Raw genomic sequence first — 27,598 nt, 5'->3', positions numbered from 1 at the left:
AATCATGCCCTTGGAGGGGAAAATATATATACAGAAAAGATAACTTACCCAGTTTTGGCTGCAGTGAAGTGTGAAGGCTGGCAACAGTTGGAAAACAGTACCCTGATGAGGAAGAAACAGCTACCCAATGAAGATGGTGGGAGTTGAACATATGAGGTGAAGGCCACATGCCTGTCTAAATTGTTTCCTCCAATAGATGACAGGGAAAAGGAAAAGTGCCCAATCACAGAATACACACGTGAATCCAAAGTCTCGAAAATCTCCAAAAACAAACAGATGGAGAAAAGAAGCCACCCAGAAGTTACAAAGATAATGGAAAGGTACATAAATCTGTGAAAAGACACTTGTCCTTCCCAATAAGATCCCAACAGCAACAAAACCACATGTGAAGGGATAGGGCTGAACAGGACAATAGTGGCAATGAGGAGTAAGGAGGGAAAGTGTATCCACAAAAAAAAACCATGGGATTGGTGGAGTACCTTAGAAAGGAGATGTATGTTGGACAAATACTGTAGGAGAGCTGTAAAGGTAAGACAAAGGTGGGAAAATGGACATGGCAGCAATGGATAGGATTATCAGCAACAACCCCCACATGAGCAAAAGTGACACTGACTGTTGAAAGTCAAGAAAAGGTTGATCAGTTTCTAATAAGCCAAAGTATCAAGATTAGAAGTCCATGGATGATGAGGCATGATAACACCAGCCCTCAACTAAAAAGCAAAATGTTCATCATGAACCCAGATGCCAGGGAAAGGAATGAAAAAAAGTACTCTAATGACAGGTGTCCAGTCAAAAAAGAAAGAGTCTCATATGAAAACTGTGAAAATGGAAACCACCTGAGAAAGTATATCCAAAGAGGCAGAGTTAGGCTAAGTAGATTTCATATGAGATGCATGGGAAGACACAGCATAGGTAGAAAGAGGAAGAAAAAAACTGTAAAAATCCTCCTCGCCACGAACAAGTTCAGAAAATGCAGGAAGAACACAAACATTGTCAGGGTAAAAAGGATGCCTCATATAATGATCAATCTTCCAATGAATGATAACCAAAAAATCCTTGTCAGGGGAAAAAGGATGCCTCATATAATGATCAATCTTCCAATGAATGATAACCAAAAAATCCTCAGTTGAGACCCCCAAACCTTAAGTCTATAATGGCATTCGATATACCAGTAATAATATCAGAAGTTGTAAAACACAAACTTCGGAATTCTTCTTAAGCTATGAAGAAGTTGAAATTGAAAAGAAAGAAATCAATAAACAAAGGCAAGTTATCGTGGCAAAATACAACAGATAAAACTAACTGTAGCAAATAAATAAATCAAGTAAATCACTACTTCACAAAACAAAATGCACATGCAAAAATAGCACAAGTGAAAATCATCTGCACTGAGCCACTGTCTAACGAGGAGTGATAGTTCACTAGAATTGAATAGAGGGAGTCAAGTGTGTCAGGAGGGTTGTCACACTCCTACTGGTGGAGGGTTGTCATATGATGATTTACATGCGAGACTCAGTTGAACCACATTAATCATGGTGTACGTGGGAGTTCAACTCTTATGTCATGAAAAAAACATTTTTGCACATAGACAGCAGCACTGAATGAGAAGAGCTAATGTAGTGTACTGGAATTTATTTTTTCATTGTGTTTTTAAAAATTTCTTTTAAGATACTTAAAAGGTTTACTAAATGATGTATACATATTCCTACCATAATGAAAATTTAGCATACTTGCAAAATTTTGAAGTGGAAAAACATGCCACAATTTACCCATTAGTAGTAATTCTGGAGAGCAAGATACAAAAAATAGCAAACTCATCAGGCTATTTTGCATTTTTACTTTTTATACATTAGTGGTACATTAGAGGTAACATGCTTAGTCTAAACATTATGATCTTTACAAAACAAAAAATGTTGTTAGTTTTACAATATTACATCATCATAAGACAATTTTTATTGTGTAAAACTGTAAACCCATAATGGATATTAAACAGCTCATTACCTACATACAGACTGTGGATACACCTGTGTCAGATATTGTAGAAACCCAACATGAAAGAGACAGCTTTACAATACTGGCATACAAAACATAAGTGTAGTAAGTGTAGAATATATAAAAGCTGAATAACAGGATGACAGTTAGATAAGTTACTGAAAGAAATAATACATTTCAGTAAACTTGACTTTAAATTGTACACCATCCTGAGGGAAAGTTAACATTTTCTTTACCTGAAAATGTATTTCCAATAGATAACCACTTCTGCACACAGTCTAGCTATCTTCTTCAGCTTTTCTACATGTTCTGCCAAAGAGACTTGCATGCCACTAGCCTTGTGAAAACTCCCACCTAATCTTATGTGAATTTGTGCCACTGCATGATGACATGACATCATCATGCAACATTAAGCCCTCCACTAATAAAAGGGTGATACACCTCCATGTGCACTAACTCCCCCCTACGTATTTGAACTCTTGAATCTTCATTCTTCAATGAGACAGGTAAGAAATGTGCACAGGAAGTAGGGAAGAAATGTGTGAGAGGTGAGTATCTATTGGAAATATATTTTCAGGTCAGGAAAATGTTAACTTAAGAAACGAATATTTATCTCCACATACAGTTTAGCTAGAATCCCATGTTAAGATGGTGGAAGTACTGATGAAAAATTCACCTAGAGGAGTTCCTTTCAGAAAGTATCTGAAGAAAGTCCATGGGGTAAAACATCCAATGGGAGGGGTTCCATATGGGCACATTTGTGGGAGACCACATCTCATCCAGGATGTACTCTTCACCTGTGCAGCAAAGGAGAGGGGCAAATAAGCCAGGTTTGTGATGATAGGATGGTTGGAATCTGTATATGGTCATCCAAGTACTTGCACACAAGATGTCAGATAGCCAATACATGTAGAGGTTGGGTCTCATTCAAACCAAACTTTGTGTGCTCACCTCCTTTACCATAAGATTTGGCAGGTCGAAACCAGCTGTAGGAGAAAGGCACTTATGATAAGTATCCATGATTGCTTCCTCTACCATCAGTCTCCATGGGCCCCCTGCCAGCTGTGGGAGGAAGGCACTGTATTAATATGTTTAAGTATGGATACTTATATGCAACTCTACAGGACCATTAGTCTCAGAAGGCTCTCACCAGCTGTAAGAGTAGGGTATGTGAGAGATACATCACTGGTATGTCCAGTGTGTTCACTCCAATTCTATTGTCAATCTTTACAGACCCCATACCAGCTGTTGTTACAGTATGGATACATTTATACATCTGTACTCTACTATCAGTCTCTACAGGCCCCTTTGCCAGTTGCTGTAGTAGGGTATGTTTGTGATATAGTAGGGACCAGTAATAATGTTAACTTCAACTCTACTGAACAGACACTGGATGCAGGAAGAGGTCTTGAAATATAAAGGTGTTGAATGGATTAGTATAGTCAGTTGTGTCATCAGTCCATGTGTAGTTTGTGATTTATCATAGATATATATATATATGTGTGTGTGGGGTGACCTACACAACATTCTTGGTGTTGCCACAGCTTCACTTCTCATAATATTCTAGCCCAAGCAATTAGGTTTCAATCACTGGTAAGTGGCAAGGGTCTTCTATATTCCACTCCTGTTGGTCCTTCAGTCTGGAGACAGTGCAGTGGAAGAGTGTGAGAAGCATCTAGAGGATAGACATTGTAACAACAGTAAGCTTAAGAAATAAGGAGGAGGGAACAAATCAGGAGAGAAAAATGGTAAAAGAGGCAGGAAGGCAATAGCTTGAATAAAGAATGGATGTGGTTAATCAAAACCACAATAAGGCTTCAGTCAGCCAAGGAAGCAGAATGAGGAACATAGAGGAGAGTGAAAAAGTGGAACAAAATGAAGAAGACAGTGTGATAAACTACATCTTGATAATGGGAAAAAAGTCATGGACATAGACACCTGACAACTAAGAAAGGATGAGACCAAGAATCCTTCAATGAGCAGGCTGGTAACAAAGGTAGAAAGATGGTGCACAGAATTACTTCCTGGAGAAAATGGGTGGTGGAAGGACCAATGACAATAGACACACCATCAAAAGTGATAGACAAATACAGTGGAAGAACAAGAAGAAAGTGATGAGAATAACACCACAGTAGTGGAAAGTCTGGACCAACGGGTGAAAGACTGGGCAAATCCTATGGGTGGGGGTGTAGGGAGAAAAGTGAGAGTGTGTGAACCAAGAAAGAAACATGATAATGGCAAGAAGAAGAGGGGTTTGATTAACAAGCATATCAAGGACAAGGTGGTCAGAGAAGCATCAATAAAAGGGCTCAAGAAGGATAGCAGTATGTAAATCCAGAGTTCTAAAGGATGAGATGAATAAGGTAGTAGGTATAAAGAAACAGATAAAACCAGATCTGGAAGAGAAAAATTACAGCCAGAACCATAAAAAGAGGTATAGAGGACTGTAAGAGAGGAAGCTCAGAGTAGAAAGGGTGACAAATTGTCCAACCAAAAGTAAACCCCACAGAAGATCTGTGGGTTCCAGAGGCTATTCCACTGATAGAATATGGGCTGGCCAAGACAGATGGCTCACCAACAAGAAGGAAGCTCCCAGCAAAGTATTTAAACAGGTACAGAAGTACATAGGAGTCACTAGGGTGGTTAGAACAAGGAAAGGCCATGGAACATATTGGGTGGAACATGACCACGTGAACCACCAGTAGGAGCAGGAATGTTAACCTGCCCAACAAATAGAGAGAAGGTCGAGCATGCTGATGAAGAGTGGATACTAGTCCAATATATGAACATTGGAAGACCTGCCTCCATAAAAAACGTACCTTAATCCGTAACAGAAGCATCAAAGATTGAGGAGATCTGTTTTGAAAGGTTGTAAGGGAATGTAGAAAATAGGATGGACATGGTCCAGTGACTCTAACAATTCCTAGAAGAGAGGCTCACAAAAGATGGCAAAGAACCCCAAGAAAGAAAACCCAGGGCCCATAAGGTAAGTGTAGGACATACATGAGTGTTTCAAAAATACCATAGATGGGGTTGGAAAGAGAGAAGGGAAATGGGAAGAAAGACAAAGAGGAGGAGTGAGAGAAGTGACTAAGGTGGGGAAATGGAAAATGACAGAAAAGTGAGACCAACAGCTGGAGGAGAGAAAGGTACACACAGAATCATACATGTGTGTTGTCACATACAAGAAGAGGTACAAACGAAACTACTGGTAGGGGCTAAACAAGAAAAGGAGGATGGCCTGGAAACTGAAATGAAGACTAATCTAGACCAGAAATATGAATAAAGGGCAAGTTTGAGAAAGGGTAAGAAATGTGGAAATAGATTGTTTGTTTGTTTGTAATTAACCACAAAGCTACACAATGGGCTATCTGTGCTCTGTCCACCACGGGTATCGAAACCCGGATTCTAGCATTGTAAGTCTGCAGATATACCGCTGCACCACTGGGAGGCCCTGGATACAGAAGTTGTATATTACCAGACTAAACCACCAGGGGGAAAAGAACACCAAAGAAGATATCTGGGCAAGAAAGGGAGCCACACAAATAATAAGAACATAAAAAGAGGGAAGAAGTACAGTAAAGAGGAATGTAACCTGACCCAATGATCCTGACAGCAGGGGAACAATGTATGGAGGGATAGAGCAAAAGTGGAATAAACCAGACAGAGCAGAGAACAAATGTCCACTGAAGCTATCAAAAGTGCCACAGATAAAAGATGGACATAGAAGAGGGAATACAGAAAGGCAGAAAGAAAAATGCAAAAAACATGTGGAACAAGGAAAGGAGAAACGTTGTACATTTGCTGTTATATTAAAGTTTTTCTTCATTACCCATTCAAGCCATCTCCAGCCATTATTAGTCTCAAAGTGGGTTCCTCGTCATCGAATATGAAAAGGAAAGGAGAAAGAAAGTAAAGGTCCTGATTCTTAAGCTTGTCAGATATGAACCAATGATAGGGAATCAAGAAAAGGAAGTGGGAGAAAGGTCTCTAGTTGAGAAAGGGTCCCAATGAATGAAAAGACAATAACAGAGTTCTGAAAGGAGGAAGTGAGAGACAGATAGCAATAAATGGTCCAGATAGGACATTGGAGTCTGTCCAGGTTAGGACAATCATAGAGATGGAATACAGAAGGAAAAGATATGGGGAAAAAGGTGTGACCACCTTCCCTTGCAGCAGAAGCCTCAGGAAGGAAGGACTGGTAAGGGTAAAAAAGAAGATAAGTGCAGTGGTAAAGAGTATGGAGAGAATCTATGGCATAGTTGGCAGAGTGATGGCTTCAACAGGCAAGAAGGAAAGAAGTTTGAGAGAGAGATGATATAGACAGCAAGTGGCAAGAGGTTCAAGTGTCTCAGGTCAGAAAGTGAATAACACCATTCAGGTCCTAGTTAGGCAATGCAAATGGACAAGCTGGTCTATGGATAAGGAAGGAATGGAATAGGATGGTAAGGACAGCTGAAGAAAAAATTCTGCAGTACTAGAAAAAGTGGAATGTGGTAGATAGCAACATCCAATAACCCGCAATGATAAAGACCAGACAATTGTAAGGTAGGTTTACCAGGGGGGAATGGTGAAGGATAGACCAATGGTGATAAGCATCCTATTTACATTGGAATACAGAAGAGGTGGAAGAGAAACAAGAGTGGGACAGAAAGAAAGCCAAATCATTGGACAGTCCAGATTCATAAGTAAGAACTCGGCAAATACTATACATAAAGATAAAGGGATTAAAGAGGCATGTACAGTTGGATTAGAAGGGATGGAATGTTGGAAAGAGAAAGGACAGCTTGGATGATTGAAGGAGGAGTATTGGGTTGGGCAGGCTAGTATGGGGTGTCCTGACTCAGTACAAGGATCCAAGGTAGGAGGTACAGAGAAGGATATGCATAAAGAAACGGGACCAATCATGACTGAGGGCATCAACACCTGGAATTGAGGGGTGAGATACCTGAGACTAGAAGAGAGGAAGTTTCAAGTTGGAGCAAATCCAATGGAAGATTTGAAGATGGGGGGATGCAGACTTGTCGAGAAAGACAGCCCATGACAACATTCAGTGTGCCCAGAACATAATAAGCTATTAAACTCATCTAACTGGAATGTGCCCAGGAGAGGACGTCCAATGTCTGGATTAGGTACCCCCTTGGCAGTTGATATAAGACATGACTCTAGAAATGTCCAAGTGGATCATCACGAAATGATTCAGAAGGAGGTGAAAGAAATGGCTCATACCCAACAGACAGCAAACAGTTCGAGGACTTTGATATGTAGAAAATGCTCTTCCAGGGTCCAAGAGCCCAAAGTCAGTTGTTCAGAGACACACCCCAACCAGAGAGAGGAGCATCTGTGAAGAGGTGAAGGTCCAGTTTAGGAGGAAGTAAAGGAACACTAGAGGTGATGTTGGAGTGGTCTAGCAAGATCTTCCAGTAAAGAAGGAGGGAGGAGGATCAGTGAAGACAGTGGATCCTGAAAATGTTCCATAAAGCCCACTGTGAGGGATGCATATGTGCATGGCCAAGTGGAATGAGAGGTTCCAAAGAAGTCATGGTCCCTAACATAGATAAATCCTCTAGTGCAGAATGTGAAGGCAAAGTACAAACTTTGGTGACCAGATGCTTGAGGTACCATAAGCAAACTGGAGAAGGTTGGATATAGCTGATGTGAGAGTTGAAGCGAATCTCCAGATGAATGATTCTGCCTGGGAATTGGTGAGGAGAGGCCAACCGTCCAAGTAGAAATGGAATCACAGACCAAGGCTGTGAAGATGTTGAGCTAAGGTTCACATAATGCAACTGAACACAAAAGAGGTCAACACTATTCCAAACAGATGGGCATGGAATTGGAAAATATGATCCTTGTGGACGAATTGGAGAAAATGTTGTGAGGAAGGGGCAGTCAAAATGTGACGAAAAGCATCCAACACATTGACTTTGGTCATCTACAGGTGAGGCTGGAAAGATCAATGGAGAAAGGAAAAAAATAACCCATCAGAAATTTTAGAACAACTAAGAAACAACTGATGGAGACAAGGTCGATAACTGTGTGCCAGTCTCTGAGAGTTTTGGGGGCAGCAAAGAAGCAGGAGTAATAACCCAGAAAGAAGTCATGAACCCTCTCAATAGCCTGTTTCTCTAACAAATCCAACTCTCACCCACCTGCCCACCTACAGAATTTGAAGGTAAGCAGAATTGGATAGGTGTCAAAAAGCAACAGGTTGGGATATAAGGTGGGAAGAAAAAAAGTTATATCATGGTATGATAAAATTTCTCTCTCGCTATTGTTGTTTACACAAAAGATGTAAATCATCCCATTATAGTATATTTAAATAATTTCAATAGACTGTATTTCTGAAAAAAAATTTAGGAGTCTTACAAAATATTTCACCTTATTGTTCTGCAGATGAAACATAAACTCATAAATTTTCTAAGCCACACTTTGCTAGAATTCCTATTTTAAATACATCTGAAAACAAATAAACATGCGATATATACTTCTAGTAAAGGGACATTAGTTCACATGTTGCGAGTCTTATCTTTTTCATAGTCAACATATGCACATAACATTTTATTTTATGAAAATACGTTGAGATGAACTGTTACTTTTTTGGTACAGTGATGGTCTAAATTGTCCTATAACAAATTAAAGCTTACTGTTAATAATTTGAAAGAATGGTTATACTCAACACTTGATTTAGTACTGATTTTAGAAAGAAACTTAACTAGATAAGAAAAATACCTACTGTGTGTTTAGATTTGAATTTTCTGCTGACCAACCTTCCATAATTTCTTCATCATAAAGTAGAGACAAACACTTATGACACTTCGAGCAAGAAGTCATGGTGATTTCTAGGGCAATTTTGTTACCTGGGTAAGCAACATCCAACACAGAGTCAAAATGGCCACTCCCTATCTCAAATAGTTGACTTGCATATGTTGAAGCACTCCCTGAATTGAATATTAATATGGATAACTGAAAAGTGTTTGCACTGTGCATCTTTCTCATTATATAATGTTTTAACTCTCTGAACATGAGCTGTTATTTTGACAAACCTTGTAACCACCATGTAACTATGAAACAATACATAATATAACTCTGAATGTATTAAGTGTATCTTCACAAAATTTAGTAAATATCATACGTCTGTTGTACACAAAAAATCAAGTTCTTTAATAAAGGTTTGGCTGTGAATTATGAAGCCTTTACTGAATCAGTCTGAGTGAAAGGTGATTTTCTTGCTAATAACAAAAATATTTCTTTTCATCTTACAGTTTTCACATTTCATTTGCATAACTTCCAGACTCCTAAATAAATATCAAGTCTTTTATCAGTAAACTTTTATACTTATCTGTTATTTTTCAATTGTAACACTAAATGTAGTGAAATCAGAAATGTTGGGTAAAATGAAAACTTGAAAATACAAAGTAAACATAAAATGCCTTTTTTTTCATTCTAGAACGACTGCATGTTGTAACAGATAGCTACACATTTTTTATTATTGTAGCTAAAGATAACAGACTTTTCAAATCTGAGTTAATTTAGTTTTGTTGCTCTACAACTGCACTTAGACCCTCTTACAGTATATCAAAAGCCAGATGGCTTAAACAAACAACTGAGTTACAAGCAACCCACAAATGAATTACAATCATGCAATGGGATTTGCATGTGCTACAACAATGAGTATCATCAGAACTTTTTAAATTTGTTTTTTAATTTAAATTTTCTTATCTAATCATAGAAGTTTAGAATTATTATATTTTGGTGACTTCTTTTATAGCAATAAATAAGAAATCAACTTAAAAAACAAGAAATTTAGTATTTACACACCTGGACTTGTGCTTTTTGCTGTTGACAGAAGAAGCACTGTAGGCCTACTTTTTTGTAACAATGTTGATGGCCCAAAATAAAGTTTATTTCATATATCCAATTTATAACATAAAAAATATCACACACACAAAATAAAAGGTCCTAAAACTACTATAATTTAACTGGCTTAATAGCTAAGCATTACATAGGTTAAAAAATTCTTGGGACAAAATTCAGCTTTCAAATGTGCATTCCCTTTGAAAATTATTCACATCCCATTAAAATTTGTTATACTTCCACATGTAGGTCTATTTAAGCCCTTTTTATATGAAAATTACAAAATCAGTCTTGTTACTGTTGTGAAACACAATTTACATAATAAATTTGCATAAATAGTTGTGATGACAAAATCTATGATTAAAATTAAAATGAAGTATTACAATGTTTAAAAAAAAAAAATAATATAAATTATCTAACCTATCTGACATGCTTCAGATCATAATGTAACAACTATCTAGAACATGAAGATCAAATTATTATGATTCAAAATATACAAGTAAATATGATGATAATTCCAGCTGAAGAAACATGTTCCCTGCATTCTTCACACAAACATTAAGCCAAACTAGAAATTAAAAGTAACTACAAATTATGGGCCTTAAAGCATGATTTTTACACATCAGATTTCATCATAAGCAATTTCCATCCTTTTGCAGAGATCAAAATATCAACCTACAGCTTGAAAGAATTATTTGAAAATAATATTCTATATACTTCACAAGAAACAGCTTAAACAGTATATAAATTCTCATAAATAAAACCATTATCTAAAAAAACACTATCATATAAACTTTATAAAACATCAGACAACTGATCTTATACATTTTATAAGAAAACATATTACTTTCATATTATTTATTTCTTTACAAAATAAAGTGCAAAATTTATTGAATTTTATACATAGTATACTAACAATACACTATCCTAGCTATATGAAAAAAAATGTCATATAAGGATTTTTACTGTAGAACACATAAATCACACAATCTGTAAAGTTATTTGACTTTTTGTGTTAAAATAAATGACTGAGAAAACTACACACAAACTGAAATTGACCAAACAACTTACCCGAAAGATGTAATCCTCCATTTCCACAGGAGGTGCAGTTTCCAACATCACCAGATTTTTCCATAAAAATGTCTTCAAGCACATTATCATTTCTAGAACTGTGATTCAAGTAGTCAGTGCTACATCGTTGACACTCTGATGTAGTACTTGAATGATCATCATCATATATGGTAAACCTATCCAATGCATATGGTTCTGGTTGAGATCCAAAGCCATCTATTGGATACAGATAACAACAAAATTCAATTGCAAAGGGCAAGTCTTATTATATTCAGTAATTCCAAAAGTAATGTAAAGCTTGTCTTAAATTTTAAATATGATACTTACGATAAGCACACACAACAGCCCACGTTCCATTATTACATCATAAAATTTAAGACTTAATTCATCTATGCTGATTATAAGTGTATTGTAAGCACAAGCTACACAATGAGCTATCTGTGCTCTGCCCATCATGGGTATCAGAACTGAATTTTTAGATTTGTAAGTCCTTAAACTGAACTCTGGACCACCACTGGATATTGATTATAAGTAGAAAAACCATTTCTTTATTTCATAAAAATTACATTTCACATATCCTTAAAAACAACTTTAAGCAAAAATCTAAAATTGTTCATATTACATACACAGTTTCTCAGATTGAAACTAAAGAAGTATATAAATCAACTGTATTATTTTAATGTTAATGAAATTACTCTTCTTCTAATAATATTCATTAGCATTTATACCAAACAGCAGATGGCAGTAGTTTATATTAGATTAATTAGTTCCAGAATTCTAAGTTCACAACAATGCTAACATTACACTAGTTAATTCCAAAATAATTTTTAAATAAAAAAATTTACATTCCATTAACACTAGATTGTAAGAGCACTATTTTCTGCTTCTTTAGACATTGTCACAAGCTGTAGCCAGTACATTTGTATAAAAAAACTATTACTGAATGTAACACGGATGTTTATACAAAGATTAATTATTACTGGATGTAGCCACAATATTTATATGACACATATATATACAGTCAGCATATTTAAACAAAATCGTTTTACTTGATTTCAATAAACTGCCAGTGGATATAACTACTATATTATTACTAAAAGAATTACTGAATGTAGCCACTGTTTATATAGATCACTGGATGTAATAATAATAATATTTTTGTATATTTACATTCTATTATTATGCAAAAAAATCTATGCTTATAGGAAGATTATCACTGAATATAGTTGCTATATTTATATTAACATAAAAATATATCACTGGATGTAGCCCACATATTTCTATGTGTAGCTACATAAAGCTTGCATATTTCTAGAATTATCACTGGATGCAGCTAATATAATTTAATAAAACACTATCACAAAAATAGGGCAGGATAAGCTAATGGTATCAGAAATGGAAAGGTTTTGCTAAGATTTGTTTTGAAAGTCAAGTAAAGACATATTAAAGCGATCCCACTAGACAGGTGAAACAAACTCTTTTAGCCTACAGTATTATTTCAGGTAATGTTTATACATTTCCCTATACTGTTTTGTGATTTTCACTCATTTTTTAACTTGAACAACTTATGTATATATTGGGCTAAACAGCCAGGTCAGAGACCCCTATGGTTCAGACATGGCTGTTCCACATTTAGAACTGCAGATGAGAGGGAAGACAACCAATCGACAGTAACCACTGTTTGATGTGGGTACTCTTAACTGAATAGCAGAATTGACTGTCACTCTTATGACACAAACCCCAGCTGAAAGTGCAAAGCATGTTTAGTAACATCGTGTCTTGAAACCGGAACCCTTGGATCCCCAATCCACTACACTAGTCTACTTAGCCATGTTTGTTTCTTGACTAAGGCAGTGGGAGCAATGTATCTGAATATGAACATACTACAAGAAAAACTATCTGATTATTGAATAAGTTTCAACACTGATCAGACAAAATCTATTAATAGTGGCCAGAAATGTTAATATGAAGCTTTTATAAGGTAGAAGATTGAAGAAGTTGCAAATGCAAGATTAATCGTATAAAAACATCCACTGATGCAAAAGCTAATTTCCAAATGATACATTGTGATAAGACAATCAGTTTTACAAAAAAAGTGTCTTATATGTTAACAAATGGCTTACATTTAAATTAATAAAGATAAAACAATTACCAGATAGTGATCTTAGTAAAATTAATTCATAAATATATAGATAGGTCAGAACAAAAAATAGTCCTTAACTCTTACTTTTGGTAGGAGTACTAGATGCTGACCATGACTGCTTGAGTTCAGTAAACTTGGTGGCAACCGAATTAGCTGCTGATTTCAAGCTGTCAAACATATCAGCATGTTTTGAGGTTAGTTTTGACAATCCAAAGGAAGACATGCTAACTGCAAATGGTCGACCAGGAGTCCTTGTTCCCACAACCTTAGGATTTCTTTTAGATTCTGGTGTATGTGGAAGCATTATTCTCACAGTTTCCATTTCCAGAGTGTTAGAATTTTTTGATGCTGAATCTGTGAGTGAATTTGTGGAAGACCTGTCTGCAGGACCATGAAATGTTGAGCTTCGAGTGACTTTACTATTTTTCTTACCACTACTGAATCCTAACGTTGAACTGAGACTAGATGCTACTCGAGGAATAGAACTTGTTTTGAAATAATCCCAGTTTAACCATGCCTCTTTTACAGTACCATGTTCTTCAGCTCCTTGCAGTATAATATCATCACTATTACAGGAATTTCTTTTATAACTACTATTTTCAGGATGAGAGTTCAACTTTCTTGAAGTACTCATATCACCTTCACATGTTTGAGCTTGTCTTTTAAATGCAATATCAGATTTAGAATGAGGTTTCATTTTAACAGGCTCTTCATTGAATTCTATAGCAAGTTCAGTGTCTGATTCTTCTTCACAACTACTAAGTTTTAAATTTCTAGATGATGTGATGGTTTTCTCAACAGAGGAATTAACACAATTCTCTGTAACAGGCAGTAGCGAATGCTCTTTGTGGTTCTCAGTGGATTTTAAATCTTTCAGAGATACGTGTCCATTCTTAATTTTTCGGATGATTTGAGTGTCATTGCCAAAACTGCTCAAGTGTAAGAATGTTTGAGAAGAGTCTGCTTTGCTTAAAGACTGAGTCAATGGGCAACTATAATGTTTCAGTCTGTAAGTTTGACTAGCTTTCCGCAGATGCCTTCCAGCACTTTGGTATTTCTGCTGTCCTTGTTCACCATTCTGTTGCCAAAGTAGATCCTCGTGAGATGGACTATTCACTAAAAGTAGATGACTTGTGATCAGAAGTCCAGCAAAACTGTCCACTAGATATGGAAATAAATTTTTTAACATGATTATAGCTTTTTTAGTTGAAGAATTATGATAAATAATGACTCTTTATCCAAAAATAAAGAACTAGCTATTTCATAAGGCTATCAAGTTAAGAAATTTAATGTTTCTATATCTACTACTGTACCTAATAAATGAGAAACAAAAATATACAAACATAAAAGAATAATATAATCATAAAAGCTTGAAAAATGGACAGATACACAACACTGTAAATGTTATTATTTCTATAAATAATTTTTCTTTCATCTATAAAAAAGCAAGAAATCTTATATTAATATTATAACAAATTAATTTTCTTTCTTTCTTTTTTTTTTACAAGAACCACAATAAACTTTTCAAGACAAATTTTATCTTTTGGTTAAAAAAAAAAGATTTTAAATCAGTCCTGAAAAGTGGTCCAGTTCATTGACCTGTACTCTAAGTTAACATCAGTAGCAAACTGTGAGAATTAAAACATTGTCAAAATATTTAATAAAGTCACAATATTTTCATTCCACAAAAAATAAGATTCATTTTTAAGCCAGCACAAATTAAATATCTCTTCAAATAAAATTTTAAAAAAAAGCATCTAAAATTGACTTGCAAGTGATGGCAGACACATTTGTGGACCGAAATATTTTACTACAAATATTTTGTTTATTTAAGAAAATGAAAAGTAAAACAAGCCTTTATTAGCAGAAAAGATATAAAATTCATAATCTAATCTGTCAATATACCTGTTCTTCATATTCTATTCAAAATTATATGGCAGGAATAAGGCAATCCAAAAAATATAAGGAATGTGTCAAAAACAAACAATCTGACCAAGAAGTGGAAACTACAATAATATTATATGATGATCTGACACAACACTCTAACTACAGGCTCAGTCAAATCAGCTCAGTTTGTGACCCCAGATTGACCTTTATAGTTTCCATACTATAACTTCTAATACGTTTTGTGTATCTCAAGGTTTCAGTAAGCATTAAAAGTCTTTTGTAGACAAACAATCTTGAATTTTTGATGAAGTACTTTCAATAAAAATTTCTTCATGAATATATGGAATCAAAGTGTTGAATGCTCCAAGTACAAGGTGAATTTCATGTTAAGATTAAATATACTTTTTTTCATCTGATAATTGTCAAATTTCATTTGCATAATCTCTAAAACTTCCTAAATAAATTCCAATCGTTTTTTTCCCCTAAAGCTTTACATTCAATCTGTTATTTTCTCTACCCTAACTTGATACGAGGTCAATGAATTTAACCCTAACTCGTAACTTCCCTAAAAAAATACAAAATAAATCTAAATTACTCTTTTTTTTTCTTTCTAAAATGACTTCAAATTGCAACTACATTTGTTTATTCTAAATAGCTTAAAACTTATAACAGTATACATCTGTTTCTATTTAAATTTTATTCTTTTATTGCCCTTTGAACCATGTCTAACTAATATTCGCACCATACAAGTTGTAAGTCATTTGATAAATGTGTAGCTTACATTACCCTATCGAATTAAGTAAAGCATAAGTACTCATGAGCTGCTTGTGAGCATATCTCATGAAAAATTTTTATTATCAATATTTTTCTGTATTTTAGCTAATCGAACCTTATATAACTTAAAAAGTTCATAATTTTTAAATTTTTGTTACTTTTATAATAATAAAGAATACACATGAAAAACAAGAAATAAATTACATATGTGGTTCTTCTTTTGTTTTTCTGTTGACTGTTTTTAAACATTGCCTTATAAAACTAAGGACTTAGAACTTGTATATTATTACTATTAACTACACTTAATGCCAAGTTTACTCATATAACATGATAATAAAGTAGTTTAATTAAATTTTGAATGTAACTTAGTAAAATTTCATGACATGCTAAAAAAAAGGATGCCTGTATGGAAAGAGTTAAGAAATTTGTTGTTCTAATTTGAGATTGATCAAGACATGCTTTACATCATCTGTATATTTTTTGTATTCAGGTATTTCTGATAAAACCTTTTAGTTCAGCATAGATATAACTACTGCCCCTGACTAGTTGCATTCAACAGCAATAATGAAAGGGGTCATTTAATCAAAATGTAATTTCACTGTTAGAATGAAAAACATTACCTACTTTTACTTCACAGCCATTTCTTTATATAAAATATGACCAATGAACTAAAAGTTTACGATACTGGCAATTTCCATTATAGCTTTGTCATTTCAACAGGGAAAACTTATGACATGACGCTGTATATTTGCTCTATTGCAATGAGGCCACCAAACAGTAATGAGATCTTAATCATTTCTCTATCACAATATGCTTGATGCTGAAACTTGCATTGTTTGTATTACTGGATATGTGACAACAATTCACTTTCAACCTAAGTGGTTTAATGCTTATCACAATGAGTAATTTAATGTACTGAATAAAGGCTACATTTCCTGTTTGTATATAATTTTAATATCTTTATTACAGTTTTCATCAAGTATTTTTTAACTTCTTTATTATTTGTGAAGTGAACCAAAAGTGAGTACTAAAATGATAAACAATAGCACTAAACCATTAGAATTTCATTTTCTTAAGAAATCACTTTGAAACAAGAACCTTTGATAAACATAAATAACTAACAGTTAAGAAAAAAAAACAGAGTGAATACCTACAAAAGTTGAACAAGAGAAATAATTTTAGAAATGTAGTAAACAGCACGAAGGAGCTATTTCCCAAAACATTTTTAGAGCATTAGACGTGCCGAACATTAATGGTGACACATTTTGTAACTTAATTTTGCAAGTTCAAATATATCAGATAACTAACCTGAAATATCCATCATTCTTGAGTGACTGCTTAAGCTACTGGCTGAGCTGCGCACAATACTCCCAACTCTGTTTCTAAATGCATCAGATGCTGAAAAGTCCAAGCATTCAAATTTGAGAGCTCCCAGAGACTGCATTTCCTGGTAACCTATGGATGAAAAAAAATTCTATGTTAAAACCAAAATCATTCATTGTAATACTTTATGCACGTGTCTTCATTAAAAACAAAGAAGATAACCATCATCAACTGTGTGAAGTGCCCCCCCCCAAAAAAAGGTAAATGGTGTTCAGATAGAATAACAATGTGGCCTGATAAATATATGCAAATAAAAAATACTGATTATATAAATGAAAACATTATCAACTGATGTGTGTGTCATAAAAAACAACAATAAAAATACACAATATATTTGCCATTTCAAAATTTTTTTAACCCTAAAATTGGGAGTTTTGAGATAAAATGATGAAAAGCACTAAAATTGCCTTTCAATGATAATCTAGAATTAGAGCTTTTAAACAATCAACTTTTGTGTTCATCAATACAGCTCTGGTAGAGAAATCTTTATTTAAGAATATTTTCTCCATCTATTCGTGTGAAGATTCTGGTGAAAGACCATTGCCTTTTACAAAGTAATTTATCAACAGAAGACCTGTTTTCAGTCCTAAATGAGTCAACCTATACTGGGAGAATGTCTAAAAGTGATGTTTATCCTAGTCTCAGTTGCAAGTGTAATGTTAGTAGGTGTGATGTTTGCATGAAATGTAAGTACTACAAGTATGCAGTTGAAGTTAAAGTAATCAGAAAGAAAGGCCTTCCAAAAACATTAGAATCCAATCAAATGAAGCCAAGAAATCTGTAAAGCAGAACGAACAGCAAGAATAAAATGTTTTACCTTCTCATAGCCACTTTCATTGTCTTAGATTATTCAGTGTTTGATAGACTTAGATATGAATGATCAGACCTCAACCAACAAAAGACACAAGAAATAGTTCAAGAACATTTACTGTTGTTTCTACTAAGTGCACAGTGCATTCTAAATGTCATGAACATTTTGAAACCCATTCTTAGAGTGCAAAATCAAGGTTAATATACAGGAGGTCCCAGAAGTCTGGACCCATAGGGAAATAGACATTATGTTCTTAAAGTTCAACAAACACATTTATAATGTCAGTTGTACATATTTCAGGAAAGAAAATACCATGATGGCACAGTATACAAAGAATTGCCATGTTTATGGCTGTTAATGGCATGCAATTTGAATAATAAATAAGTAATGAATAAATTGTGTATTCTTCCCTATGGGTCCAGAGTTCTTGGACACCCTGTAGAATGGCTCTCCCTGAGCAAAACTAACCTTGCTTTTGATGAACACCAAACAACATTTTGGGAGTTTCTTTGCATTTTTTTTCAAACAAGAAATTGAAACTTAAATATTCAATTCATAACTTTAGAGTTAAAAATTAATATATTTCCATCTGGTGACATATTGAGTGAGTCAGAAATCTACTGACATGCAATTCAGAAAAGGAGAGGTATAAGAAAATAACTGTTAGTTGTATGGAAGGAGCTGCCATGGGGCTACTCTGAGACAGAATCCTTGAGATCATTCAAGGTCAACTTTACCTTCAAAACTTTTATTAATATGCATCATACACCAAAATTGTTCACTGCAAAGATGTAGACAATAACAAATGAAACCAAATACTACCAAAATTAAAGATGTAGACAATAATAAATGAAACCAAATACTACCAAAATTAAAGATGTAGACAATAACAAATGAAACCAAATACTACCAAAATTAAAGGTGTAGACAATAACAAATGAAACCAAATACTACCAAAATTAAAGATGTAGACAATAACAAATGAAACCAAATACTACCAAAATTAAAGATGTAGACAATAACAAATGAAACCAAATACTACCAAAATTAAAGATGTAGACAATAACAAATGAAACCAAATACTACCAAAATTAAAGGTGTAGACAATAACAAATGAAACCAAACACTACCAAAATTAAAGGTGTAGACAATAACAAATGAAACCAAATACTACCAAAATTGCTTCAGAACAAAAACAATTATTGTCATAAATGTGGATGACATAAATAGATTAATAGTCTAATGAAATGGTAATAACAATCAAATACTGCATCCAAAGTGCTGCCCAAAAACAACGAATGCCATTGTGGCAGCTTCATTTAGTATGATCAGATTTCAATCTTTTGTAGCACAGCAGGTGCATGGAAGGGGTTCATCTATGTCTATAACTGTTGTTCTTGAGGAGCAAGTTTGGTAATTTTTAGCTTGAAATATTACACCTTTGTGCTTGACATTTCATATGATGCATATTAATAACATTTCTCAAGAAAATGACCTTAGTTATATTGTCATAAAGTAAGTCTAAATAAACCTCCTCATTCCATATCACTAAACCTATTTTTTTACCACTCCATTTCTAAATTATTTGCCTATCAATCCTCAATCACCCTAAATATATTTTTTTACCCTGTTTTCTCCGAAGGTTGGATTTAAGGAGATCAGAAGTTCTATTTTTTTCTTCAACATCACAAGTTGGTGCAAGCATTTGGGTTGACCCTGCTTTCTGAACCTCCTCTTGATTCATGGAGCTATAGCCTCCATCTGACAGCCCTCCTACTTAAAATACATATTACAACCAAAAATTCACAGCAAAGCAGCCACAACAAATACAAAGAAAACTAAACTATGATTAACTAGGATACATAGTACCAATATAATACTATCACACAAGAAACAAATGTAACAGAGTCCTGGTTCATCCATCCCCAAAACCTAGCAATAAATTTATATACAGGCACACAGAATTGTTCGTAGTTATATACTATCTATTAAAATCACATTAATAGCATACAAGTTCAATACAGATGTTCTGAATATCACACTTAAAGATTCATTTATTTGGAATGATATCTATATTATTTATTACAAACTAGATGCATACAAAATTGTATAATGTATCACGTACATTAAATACCAGAAGAGCAGGAAATCAGAGTTGCCCAGAACACAAAATAAAAGTAATTCATAAATACAAAACAATATAATTATAATACAAATAGTGCCTAAAATTAAGAAAAAACTAAATTCTTGCCTGAACTGCACTTGTCAGCCTGTCCTAGGTCTGATGTGAGTTCTATTTGGTTAGATTTGCCTTCCACAACTTCTTCAGTGTTGCTGTTCTCTGAGCTTGCTCGACTTAGCCAGTCATAGTCAAAATCAGATCCTAAAGACAGGGACCTTCGAACTTTTGCTTTTGAACCTTGACGAAACTGTGCTACACCTACAATGACATTCCTCAATTTGTTCCACATTAGTGCTGCATTTGTCTCAGAAGCAGGCCATTTACTCTCCAAAACAGCCTAGAATTTGTTAACAAATGAATATCTCACTCACAGTTCAAGAATCAAAACATGTTCAATAAAATAATGCAATTAATATTCTATAACAAAATCAAATAAACAAAGAAAAAACTTCAAATATAGCAAAATACATAATCATTTTTTCATCTATATAGCCTCATCAAATAAAGAATGTATATAATTTCTCAACTTTAGCTTTAGCAACTTCTTTTACGGATATAGCAAGTGCAACTGAAAATAATGGCATTAAGGGTGAGAGCTCATAGCCAAGTATCCCTACAGTATGCAAAGTGCAGTTTAAGAATGTCATATACACAAATTTTATTGGATGCCTTTACTGAACTTGGTAACAGTAGTGTTTAAATATACTTGTAGTCTTGCATGAATATTCATAGATAGTACAATTACTTCCCCTATATAATACAACAAATACTTCAAAACACATAACTTTATATTCTTATGTTCTGATTAGTTACTGAAAAAATTAACTAACATGAACTTCAATGAAACACAGTTTCATTAATTGATCCTTCATTCAAAAGGAGTGGGTTATCATTTTGAAATCTTCCAGTATTTGTTTTCTATTATGATTACTCCAAATGTATCCATTAATATACTGTGTGTGTGTGTGTGTGTATATCTCAGGTTGTCTACAAAGTAATAAAAAAACTTAGCATACTTTATTATAATATCCATAAGTAATGGCATTAGGTTGAACTCCATTTCTCTTCATTTCAGATAGCACTCTAACTGCTAAGATTGGCTGTCTATATAGTCCACACAGCAGCATCAGAACACGATAGCATGTCTGGAACAATAAATAACTTCTAAAACACAAGTAACTGTACTGATATTTTCAGTAAACAGATATGACTGAATACAAGAAATAAGTAGGTCATATAATATTCTTAGCAAAAATACTGTTTTTTAGTATATTTCAATAATTAGTCATTATCTTAGATCAATAAATCAATGTTCAAAGTTCTTTAGTAGCTTATATAACTCAAGAATATAGTAATATTATAACAGGGGTAAGAATACAAGTGTTACAAGCCCAATACACAAATACACTTAGGTGCATACCAAATGTGCCGACTTATTACTTAACAATTAGAAAAACCATTACACAGCCATAATTTAAAAACAAAAAATTATATATACTACAGTAATAGTACTATGAAACAACATAAGTCACAAATGAATATTTAAGAGTCCTGCATGATAAATCTGTACAGTGTGCATTTTAATAATTACAAATAAGTTACATACATCATACTAACAGTCTAAGAATTACATTGTATTAGAATTTAAAATACTGCATTTAACTAGAAACAAACCAACAAACCAAAGGACTTTCTCTCAACCATCACTTAAGCCTTCTTGGTTGCATAAAACTTCAGACCCAAATTAGATAAATGGCAAAAATGTAACTTTTGTGAATTGAACATAATATAAATACTTGTGAATATAAATGATTCATGGTGTAATACAATATATTTCAATGTGATGTAGGAAATTAAGGGTAATGTGTAGTAAGTTTCAGGTCAAATAAAACATTATGTAATGTAAGCAGTTTGTTATAAATTTTAATTTCAATTTACAGATGATTAACTACAGCTTATTTGAATGACTTATATATGCTAATACAGTTGTATATTGTTGCAGATTGTAGTTGTTGTGCAAATGGTGAAATGCTTAGCACCTGTATAACTAGTTTAAAGCAAAATTTTGACTGTTCAACAATGCAGCGTTGTCACAGGTAGACTTATGACTCAAGGAACATAAAAGTATTTTTTGGAAAGAAATATCCATATAGAGAAATTGTTAAACAATGTAGAGCTGAAAAACACTTTTCAAAGAAGTAAGTACTAAATGTTCTTCATGGAAGCACATAAAATGCACAGCAAGGTTGCCAAGTCCACAATAAATCTTATACTAGGTAATGCCCTCATCTGTAAAGTGAAGGCTATGGTTACCAAAGAGGAGGATTGGGGCAAGAGAAAGAGTGGAAATGGGGCAGAAGAAGAGGGACCTGGATGCCAATTAACAAAGCAGACGAAATTAGGGTTGTGCCAGCCAAAGGGGTCACCAACATGACTTGATAAGGAGTGTTGTGTATTAAGGTGAAGACACATGGGAGAATAGGAATAGGAGAACAGGCAAACAGAAAAAGGTGAGACCAGTCCTGGCTGAGAGTACTGATTGCCAGATCCAAATGATGAGGAACTTGGGACCCAAAGATGAGAAGTTTGGTGTTGAGAGTGGTGAAGGCATTCATGAGAGGCATACTCAACTGAGAGCAAAAAACCTTTGGCTGATAAAGCACTCCATGATTAGGCCCCTGTACAGGCTGGAGAGGTGATACAACATCAAGTTCAGAATCCCTGGCACATGACAAGCCATGAGACAAATCTGATGGGAATAAGCCCAAATAGCAGAGCCAGTGCATAGAAACAAAGGGTTCCCCTCTCCCAACAGTTGATATAAGAAATGATTGTGGAATTGTCGGAGTGGACCATGACCAACCAATTCACGAGAAAAGGGAATGTGTAAAAGAGTATCCAAAACATTGACTCTGGTCAACCATAGTCCAGGTGAAAAGAACCACTGAAGAGAAAAGAAACCCTCCATATGGACCCAAGAGATGACAAAAAAACAAAGAGATGACAAGAGATGACAAAAAAGCCAGATGCCAGTTTCCAGTCTTCTTGAGGACCACAAAAAGTCAAGAGGAATAACCAGGTGTAGAGGTAAACACTTTCTCAATGGTGTTCTTGGCCAAAAGATCTGAGACCACTTCTCAAGACCCTAAAAATAAAGGGGAATGGAGGGAGGAAGAATGAAAACAGAAATGAGGAATGAAAACAGAAAAAAGTGGAGAGAAATGAAGATCAAAGGCAGATGAAGAGAGAGAGTTTGGCACCCACAAGGACAGACCTGACATGGTAGTCACTGATGAGAGAAGATACAACCCTGACGTCAGGAAATAGAAGGCGGCCAGGAATGTGGGATGGGAAGAGGAGATGTGAATTCAATAGGCCAAGGAAGAGGAACAGATTGGCAAGGTTGAGAAAGACTAAAAACCCTAGTAGACAATGAGGATTGATGCTGGGCAGCCTTAAATTGGGTCTCTAGTGAGTCAATAATACTCCTGAAGATCTCTGGGCAATAAAATGGTGCCTAATGCAGGACACAGAGAGAAGTGAGATGGAAGCATACACTAAAAATGTGAGCACCCTGTCACAACAACCCCCAGCAACAGAGGAGTAAACTATGGTGAAATAAAGCAGAAGTAGTAGTATGGGCCAATGTGGTGAAAAGAAGTGAAGAAACCTCTCCAGAAGACACTCCCCTGGAGCATAATAAAGTTCCTCAAACAAAAGAGGTAATACAGGAAAATCTTAAAAAACAAGGATGAAGGCACAAAAATTGGGCACAACAAAGGGAAATAGAAGTTAAGAGGTCTACCCCCTTCTCCCCCCAGGAGGGTAAAATATATTCCAGAGGCTGGAAATCAAAGAACAGAAATGAACAACAACTGTAAGTCAGGACAAAAGAGTCGAAGCAGATAAGGAGAAGGATGAAACATGGTAGAATGGGTGTGATGTTGTTTGAGAAACAACTCTGCATAGACCCTAATGTCAGGTAAGAGAAAAAAATAAAGTAGTCTTGGGTATGAGTTTCATTAGTAATGTACGAGGGTAGGGATCAAAAGCCAAAGGGGAAAAAAACATACCAGTAAAATGATGTCAAGGATGAGAAAAGAAGGGTGAGAATTTTCCTCCACCAATAAATCTGTGCCTGGAACTCTGGTGGGGAGAAATAGCTAGTCAAATCATCATCATCCTATTCATGTTCAAACTTGGGCAAAGAAACGTTGGCCAAATGGACAGGAGGAGGACCAGTGTGCATGAAGAAACCCACAACATGTTGAATAACGGCTGTAATCTCCTCCACAGAAAATGAATCTTCAGTAACCACAATAGACACAGGTTCTGTATTAAAAAGACTGTAACTAACTGGAAGTTGCTATCATAATGGGTAAGTAGGAAAATTTGTTTTTCTTTTTATTTAACAATAACAGAAACCAGTGAAACTTAAACAAAATTTAAGTTCCATAAACTATTGTAAATCTCCCATAATTTATTAATAATTTTAAAAACATGTCCATTCCAGACAATGCTGATGAAAAGAATGAATCTATTTTGAGCACAAGTGCTTAGAAGGAGTTACTATACAAGGAGGTTGTGTTGCCCTCCTGTTGGTGAAGGGCTATCATCTCATGCCAATATCATCATGCACTAGTTAAACATGTGATTTTTTAGATGGGATTTAGCTTAAGGCTAGTGGCATGCATGTCTCATAGGCAGATGTGGAAAAGATCAAGCTATTTTGTGTGTAGAGGTGAGGTATTATCTCGGAATGAGATCTTATCATTCCTTTTATAGTGAATGCTGATAGATTAGAGCTACTAATAATATTTTTTTTATTCATCAAGATTCATCATTAAAGGAGGCTTTCCAATAAAGAAAAATACCATAGAGATGACACTGATAATCTGGCCAACAGCTAACTGTTTAGATGTCATGTTTTCAATATTTACAAGGCTAAGTATTGTAGATGTAGATTATATATACTGGCAAATACACAAACTAAAATCAGTGGAGAACATTCATTGTTTTGTTACTTAGTGAACAAGAAAATAAAAGGGAGGAAAATATCCATGCTAAGCTGTTCACCAGGTCTACATTTTGTAAAAAACAAAACAGAGACTACAAGATAATAGTACAGCCCTGAGAAAGGTTCTCTTTATCTCTTTCCATACAGGCACCCTTTTCTGTGCATGTCACAAGGTTTTACATCCAAAACAACATTTAAGTACCTTATTATCATGGTATACAAATAAATGTCACATCAAAATGTAGCTGATAATCCAAATTTTGATATTATATAAGGTTTAAGTTTTTAATCTTATAAGGCAATATTTAAAAAAAAACTCAATTTCCCCTAAAATTGTGACATTCTAAGGAAAAGGTCTTGCCTCTTCTCTAATTTATTCACCAACCCTCTGAGAAGTACAGAATTAAACATAAATAACTCATTATAATATTGTTAATACTCAGGCAAAGCATAATTTTTATAACCTTCAATCTTATTTGGTTACAGAGCCATAAACTAGAAAATTAGACCCCTCTTGCCACGCCCACCTTTCACATCCTTTGTTTCACAAGTTGTCAATAGTTCTCTTTGATGTTTAATGTTATATTATTTACAACAAATAGAAAGTACAAATTTTTAATCCATCAAGTTACTTATTATATTATGTTGTTTTCTATACAGAGGATTGTCTATGTTGTTTCCACAGGAAACACAATGACAGGCATAGTTAGAAAGCCAGAAGAATTATGATAGTTATTGAATATTATCTGCTTTTTATGTGTTCTTAGGTGCATTATTTAATATTAAAAAAATATTTAATGCAGTAATATCATCAATACAGAAAAGTAGGGTTACATTTCATCGACAATCAATAGCAAAAAAATATTTCATGTTTTCTGAAGTACAGAGGAATAAAAACTGAAATTTAAGACGATTATTATCACTGAGGCTATAGTTTTTAAACTTTTTTTTTATTTTAAGGTAGTGGGTCCCCAAATGTTTCAGTTTGTGGATCAACTAAATTTTTATTATATTTTTTATATTTTGATTGACCACAATGGGACCTATACACTATGCTACTACTTCCTATCTATGATTATTTAGCCATCCATGGACCACCTGAAGGAAACCCACAGATTAAAAACTGTTGTTTTTAGAGTAAAACCAAACAAAACATAAAATTTATAAATTTTAACTTAAATATACTAGCCTTAGCAAGCTACACCCAACTTAATCTTTAACCCTTTAACCCCTGGTACTCCTTTATACACTTCTCTGCACAATTCACCATGTTACATTCAAAATTTAATCAAACACCTTTACTATCAAACTTATGTGAATTAAATTAACATTATAATGTATCTTATCATTCAAAGTTTTTATGTTATCTAAGTTTTAAGTCCTTTATTTCAAAAAAAAACTCTTAAAAACTACTTAAAACTTCAGATGTATTGTCATGTGACCAAGGAGCTATGAAAATTCTCTACTTTGGCACTCTGTATCTTCATTAATACAATGGCAGTTGCATAGAAGTACATCTAGACTAAGATGAAAGTTTTGCTGAAAAGTTGTGCATATCTGCCAGAGACACCATAATATGCTTAAGGGCACTGTTGATTTGTGGCAAGGTGGTAAAGAACAAGAAAGAAAAATAAAACATTAAAATTTAACTATATGTGAAAAGGAAAAACCCAAAATAAAGAATCTAACAAAAAGAAAATCTCCAAAGATATTCAACAAAAAATTAAAAGGTATGTTGTCGTTTTTTTCTATTTCCTAATTTCAATTATTTCCTTGCATTGTATTAGGTCGTCAAGAAATTAATGTCACTTTTTGTAGATGAAAAAACCCAAACAACTTGTATATCAAAACAAAACATTTATTAAATGAAATAGTCTCCATTCTTATCGATGATGATTTTCCATCTTACAATCAGGTTGCTAATGCCCTGATTAAAGAAATCACTTGGCTTTGAAGCAAAAAACATGTCAATGTCCTCTTTAACACCTTTCATATTTGCATACGTTTTCCCATTAAGATGGGGTTGCAGCAAATGAAAAAGATGGTAATCTGATGGTACCATATCTGGAGAATATGGAGGGTGGGGGAGAACTTCCCAACTCAACTCCATAATCTTGTGTTGCTTCAAACGTGCCACATGTGGACGTGCATTGTCATGGAGAAGAAAAACACCTTTCTGATTGACAAGTGAAGGGTGTTTCTGATGAAGGGCTTGATTTCAACGTTCCAGTTACTAACTATAGATCTCTGCATTGACAGTTCGCTGTGGATTGAGGAGTTTGAAATGAATTACTCCTATGATGTCTCACCAAATGCAAAGCATCACTTTCTGCAAATGGAGTCCATGTTTTGGGGTCAAAAGTGGTTTTTGTCTAGGACTGAGTCATTGTTTTGGCATTTAATATTCCCATAGAGAATCAAAATTTCATCAACGATGACAATTCTGTCCAAAAATGGTTCATGCGCATTACACGCCAGAAA

The 27,598-nt window shown here is 34.4% G+C and overlaps 1 protein-coding gene across 3 annotated transcripts in view; it reads right to left on the bottom strand.

The window, feature by feature from the left end:
• The window catches only part of LOC106468432 (DENN domain-containing protein 4C-like), a 115,834-nt gene that overhangs the window by 29,731 nt on the left and 58,505 nt on the right, over nt 1-27,598 (bottom strand). The window contains exons 19-25 of one of the 3 annotated variants that reach the window (XM_022396764.1): nt 21,117-21,245; nt 20,170-20,437; nt 19,545-19,694; nt 17,033-17,179; nt 13,148-14,224; nt 10,921-11,136; nt 8,729-8,933 (exon numbers count right to left, since the gene is read on the bottom strand). In XM_022396764.1, the coding sequence (XP_022252472.1) occupies nt 8,729-8,933; nt 10,921-11,136; nt 13,148-14,224; nt 17,033-17,179; nt 19,545-19,694; nt 20,170-20,437; nt 21,117-21,245 (2,192 nt within the window). The remainder of the gene's footprint in view (nt 1-8,728; nt 8,934-10,920; nt 11,137-13,147; nt 14,225-17,032; nt 17,180-19,544; nt 19,695-20,169; nt 20,438-21,116; nt 21,246-27,598) is intronic. The other 2 variants (XM_022396765.1, XM_022396766.1) reach the window with 2 other exon arrangements.

The sequence above is a fragment of the Limulus polyphemus genome, unplaced genomic scaffold (assembly GCF_000517525.1).
Source record: "Limulus polyphemus unplaced genomic scaffold, Limulus_polyphemus-2.1.2 Scaffold3006, whole genome shotgun sequence".
NCBI classification, from domain to species: domain Eukaryota; kingdom Metazoa; phylum Arthropoda; class Merostomata; order Xiphosura; family Limulidae; genus Limulus; species Limulus polyphemus.
The sequence above is the reverse complement of the archived record's forward strand: the minus strand, read 5'-3'. Positions and strand labels throughout refer to the sequence as shown.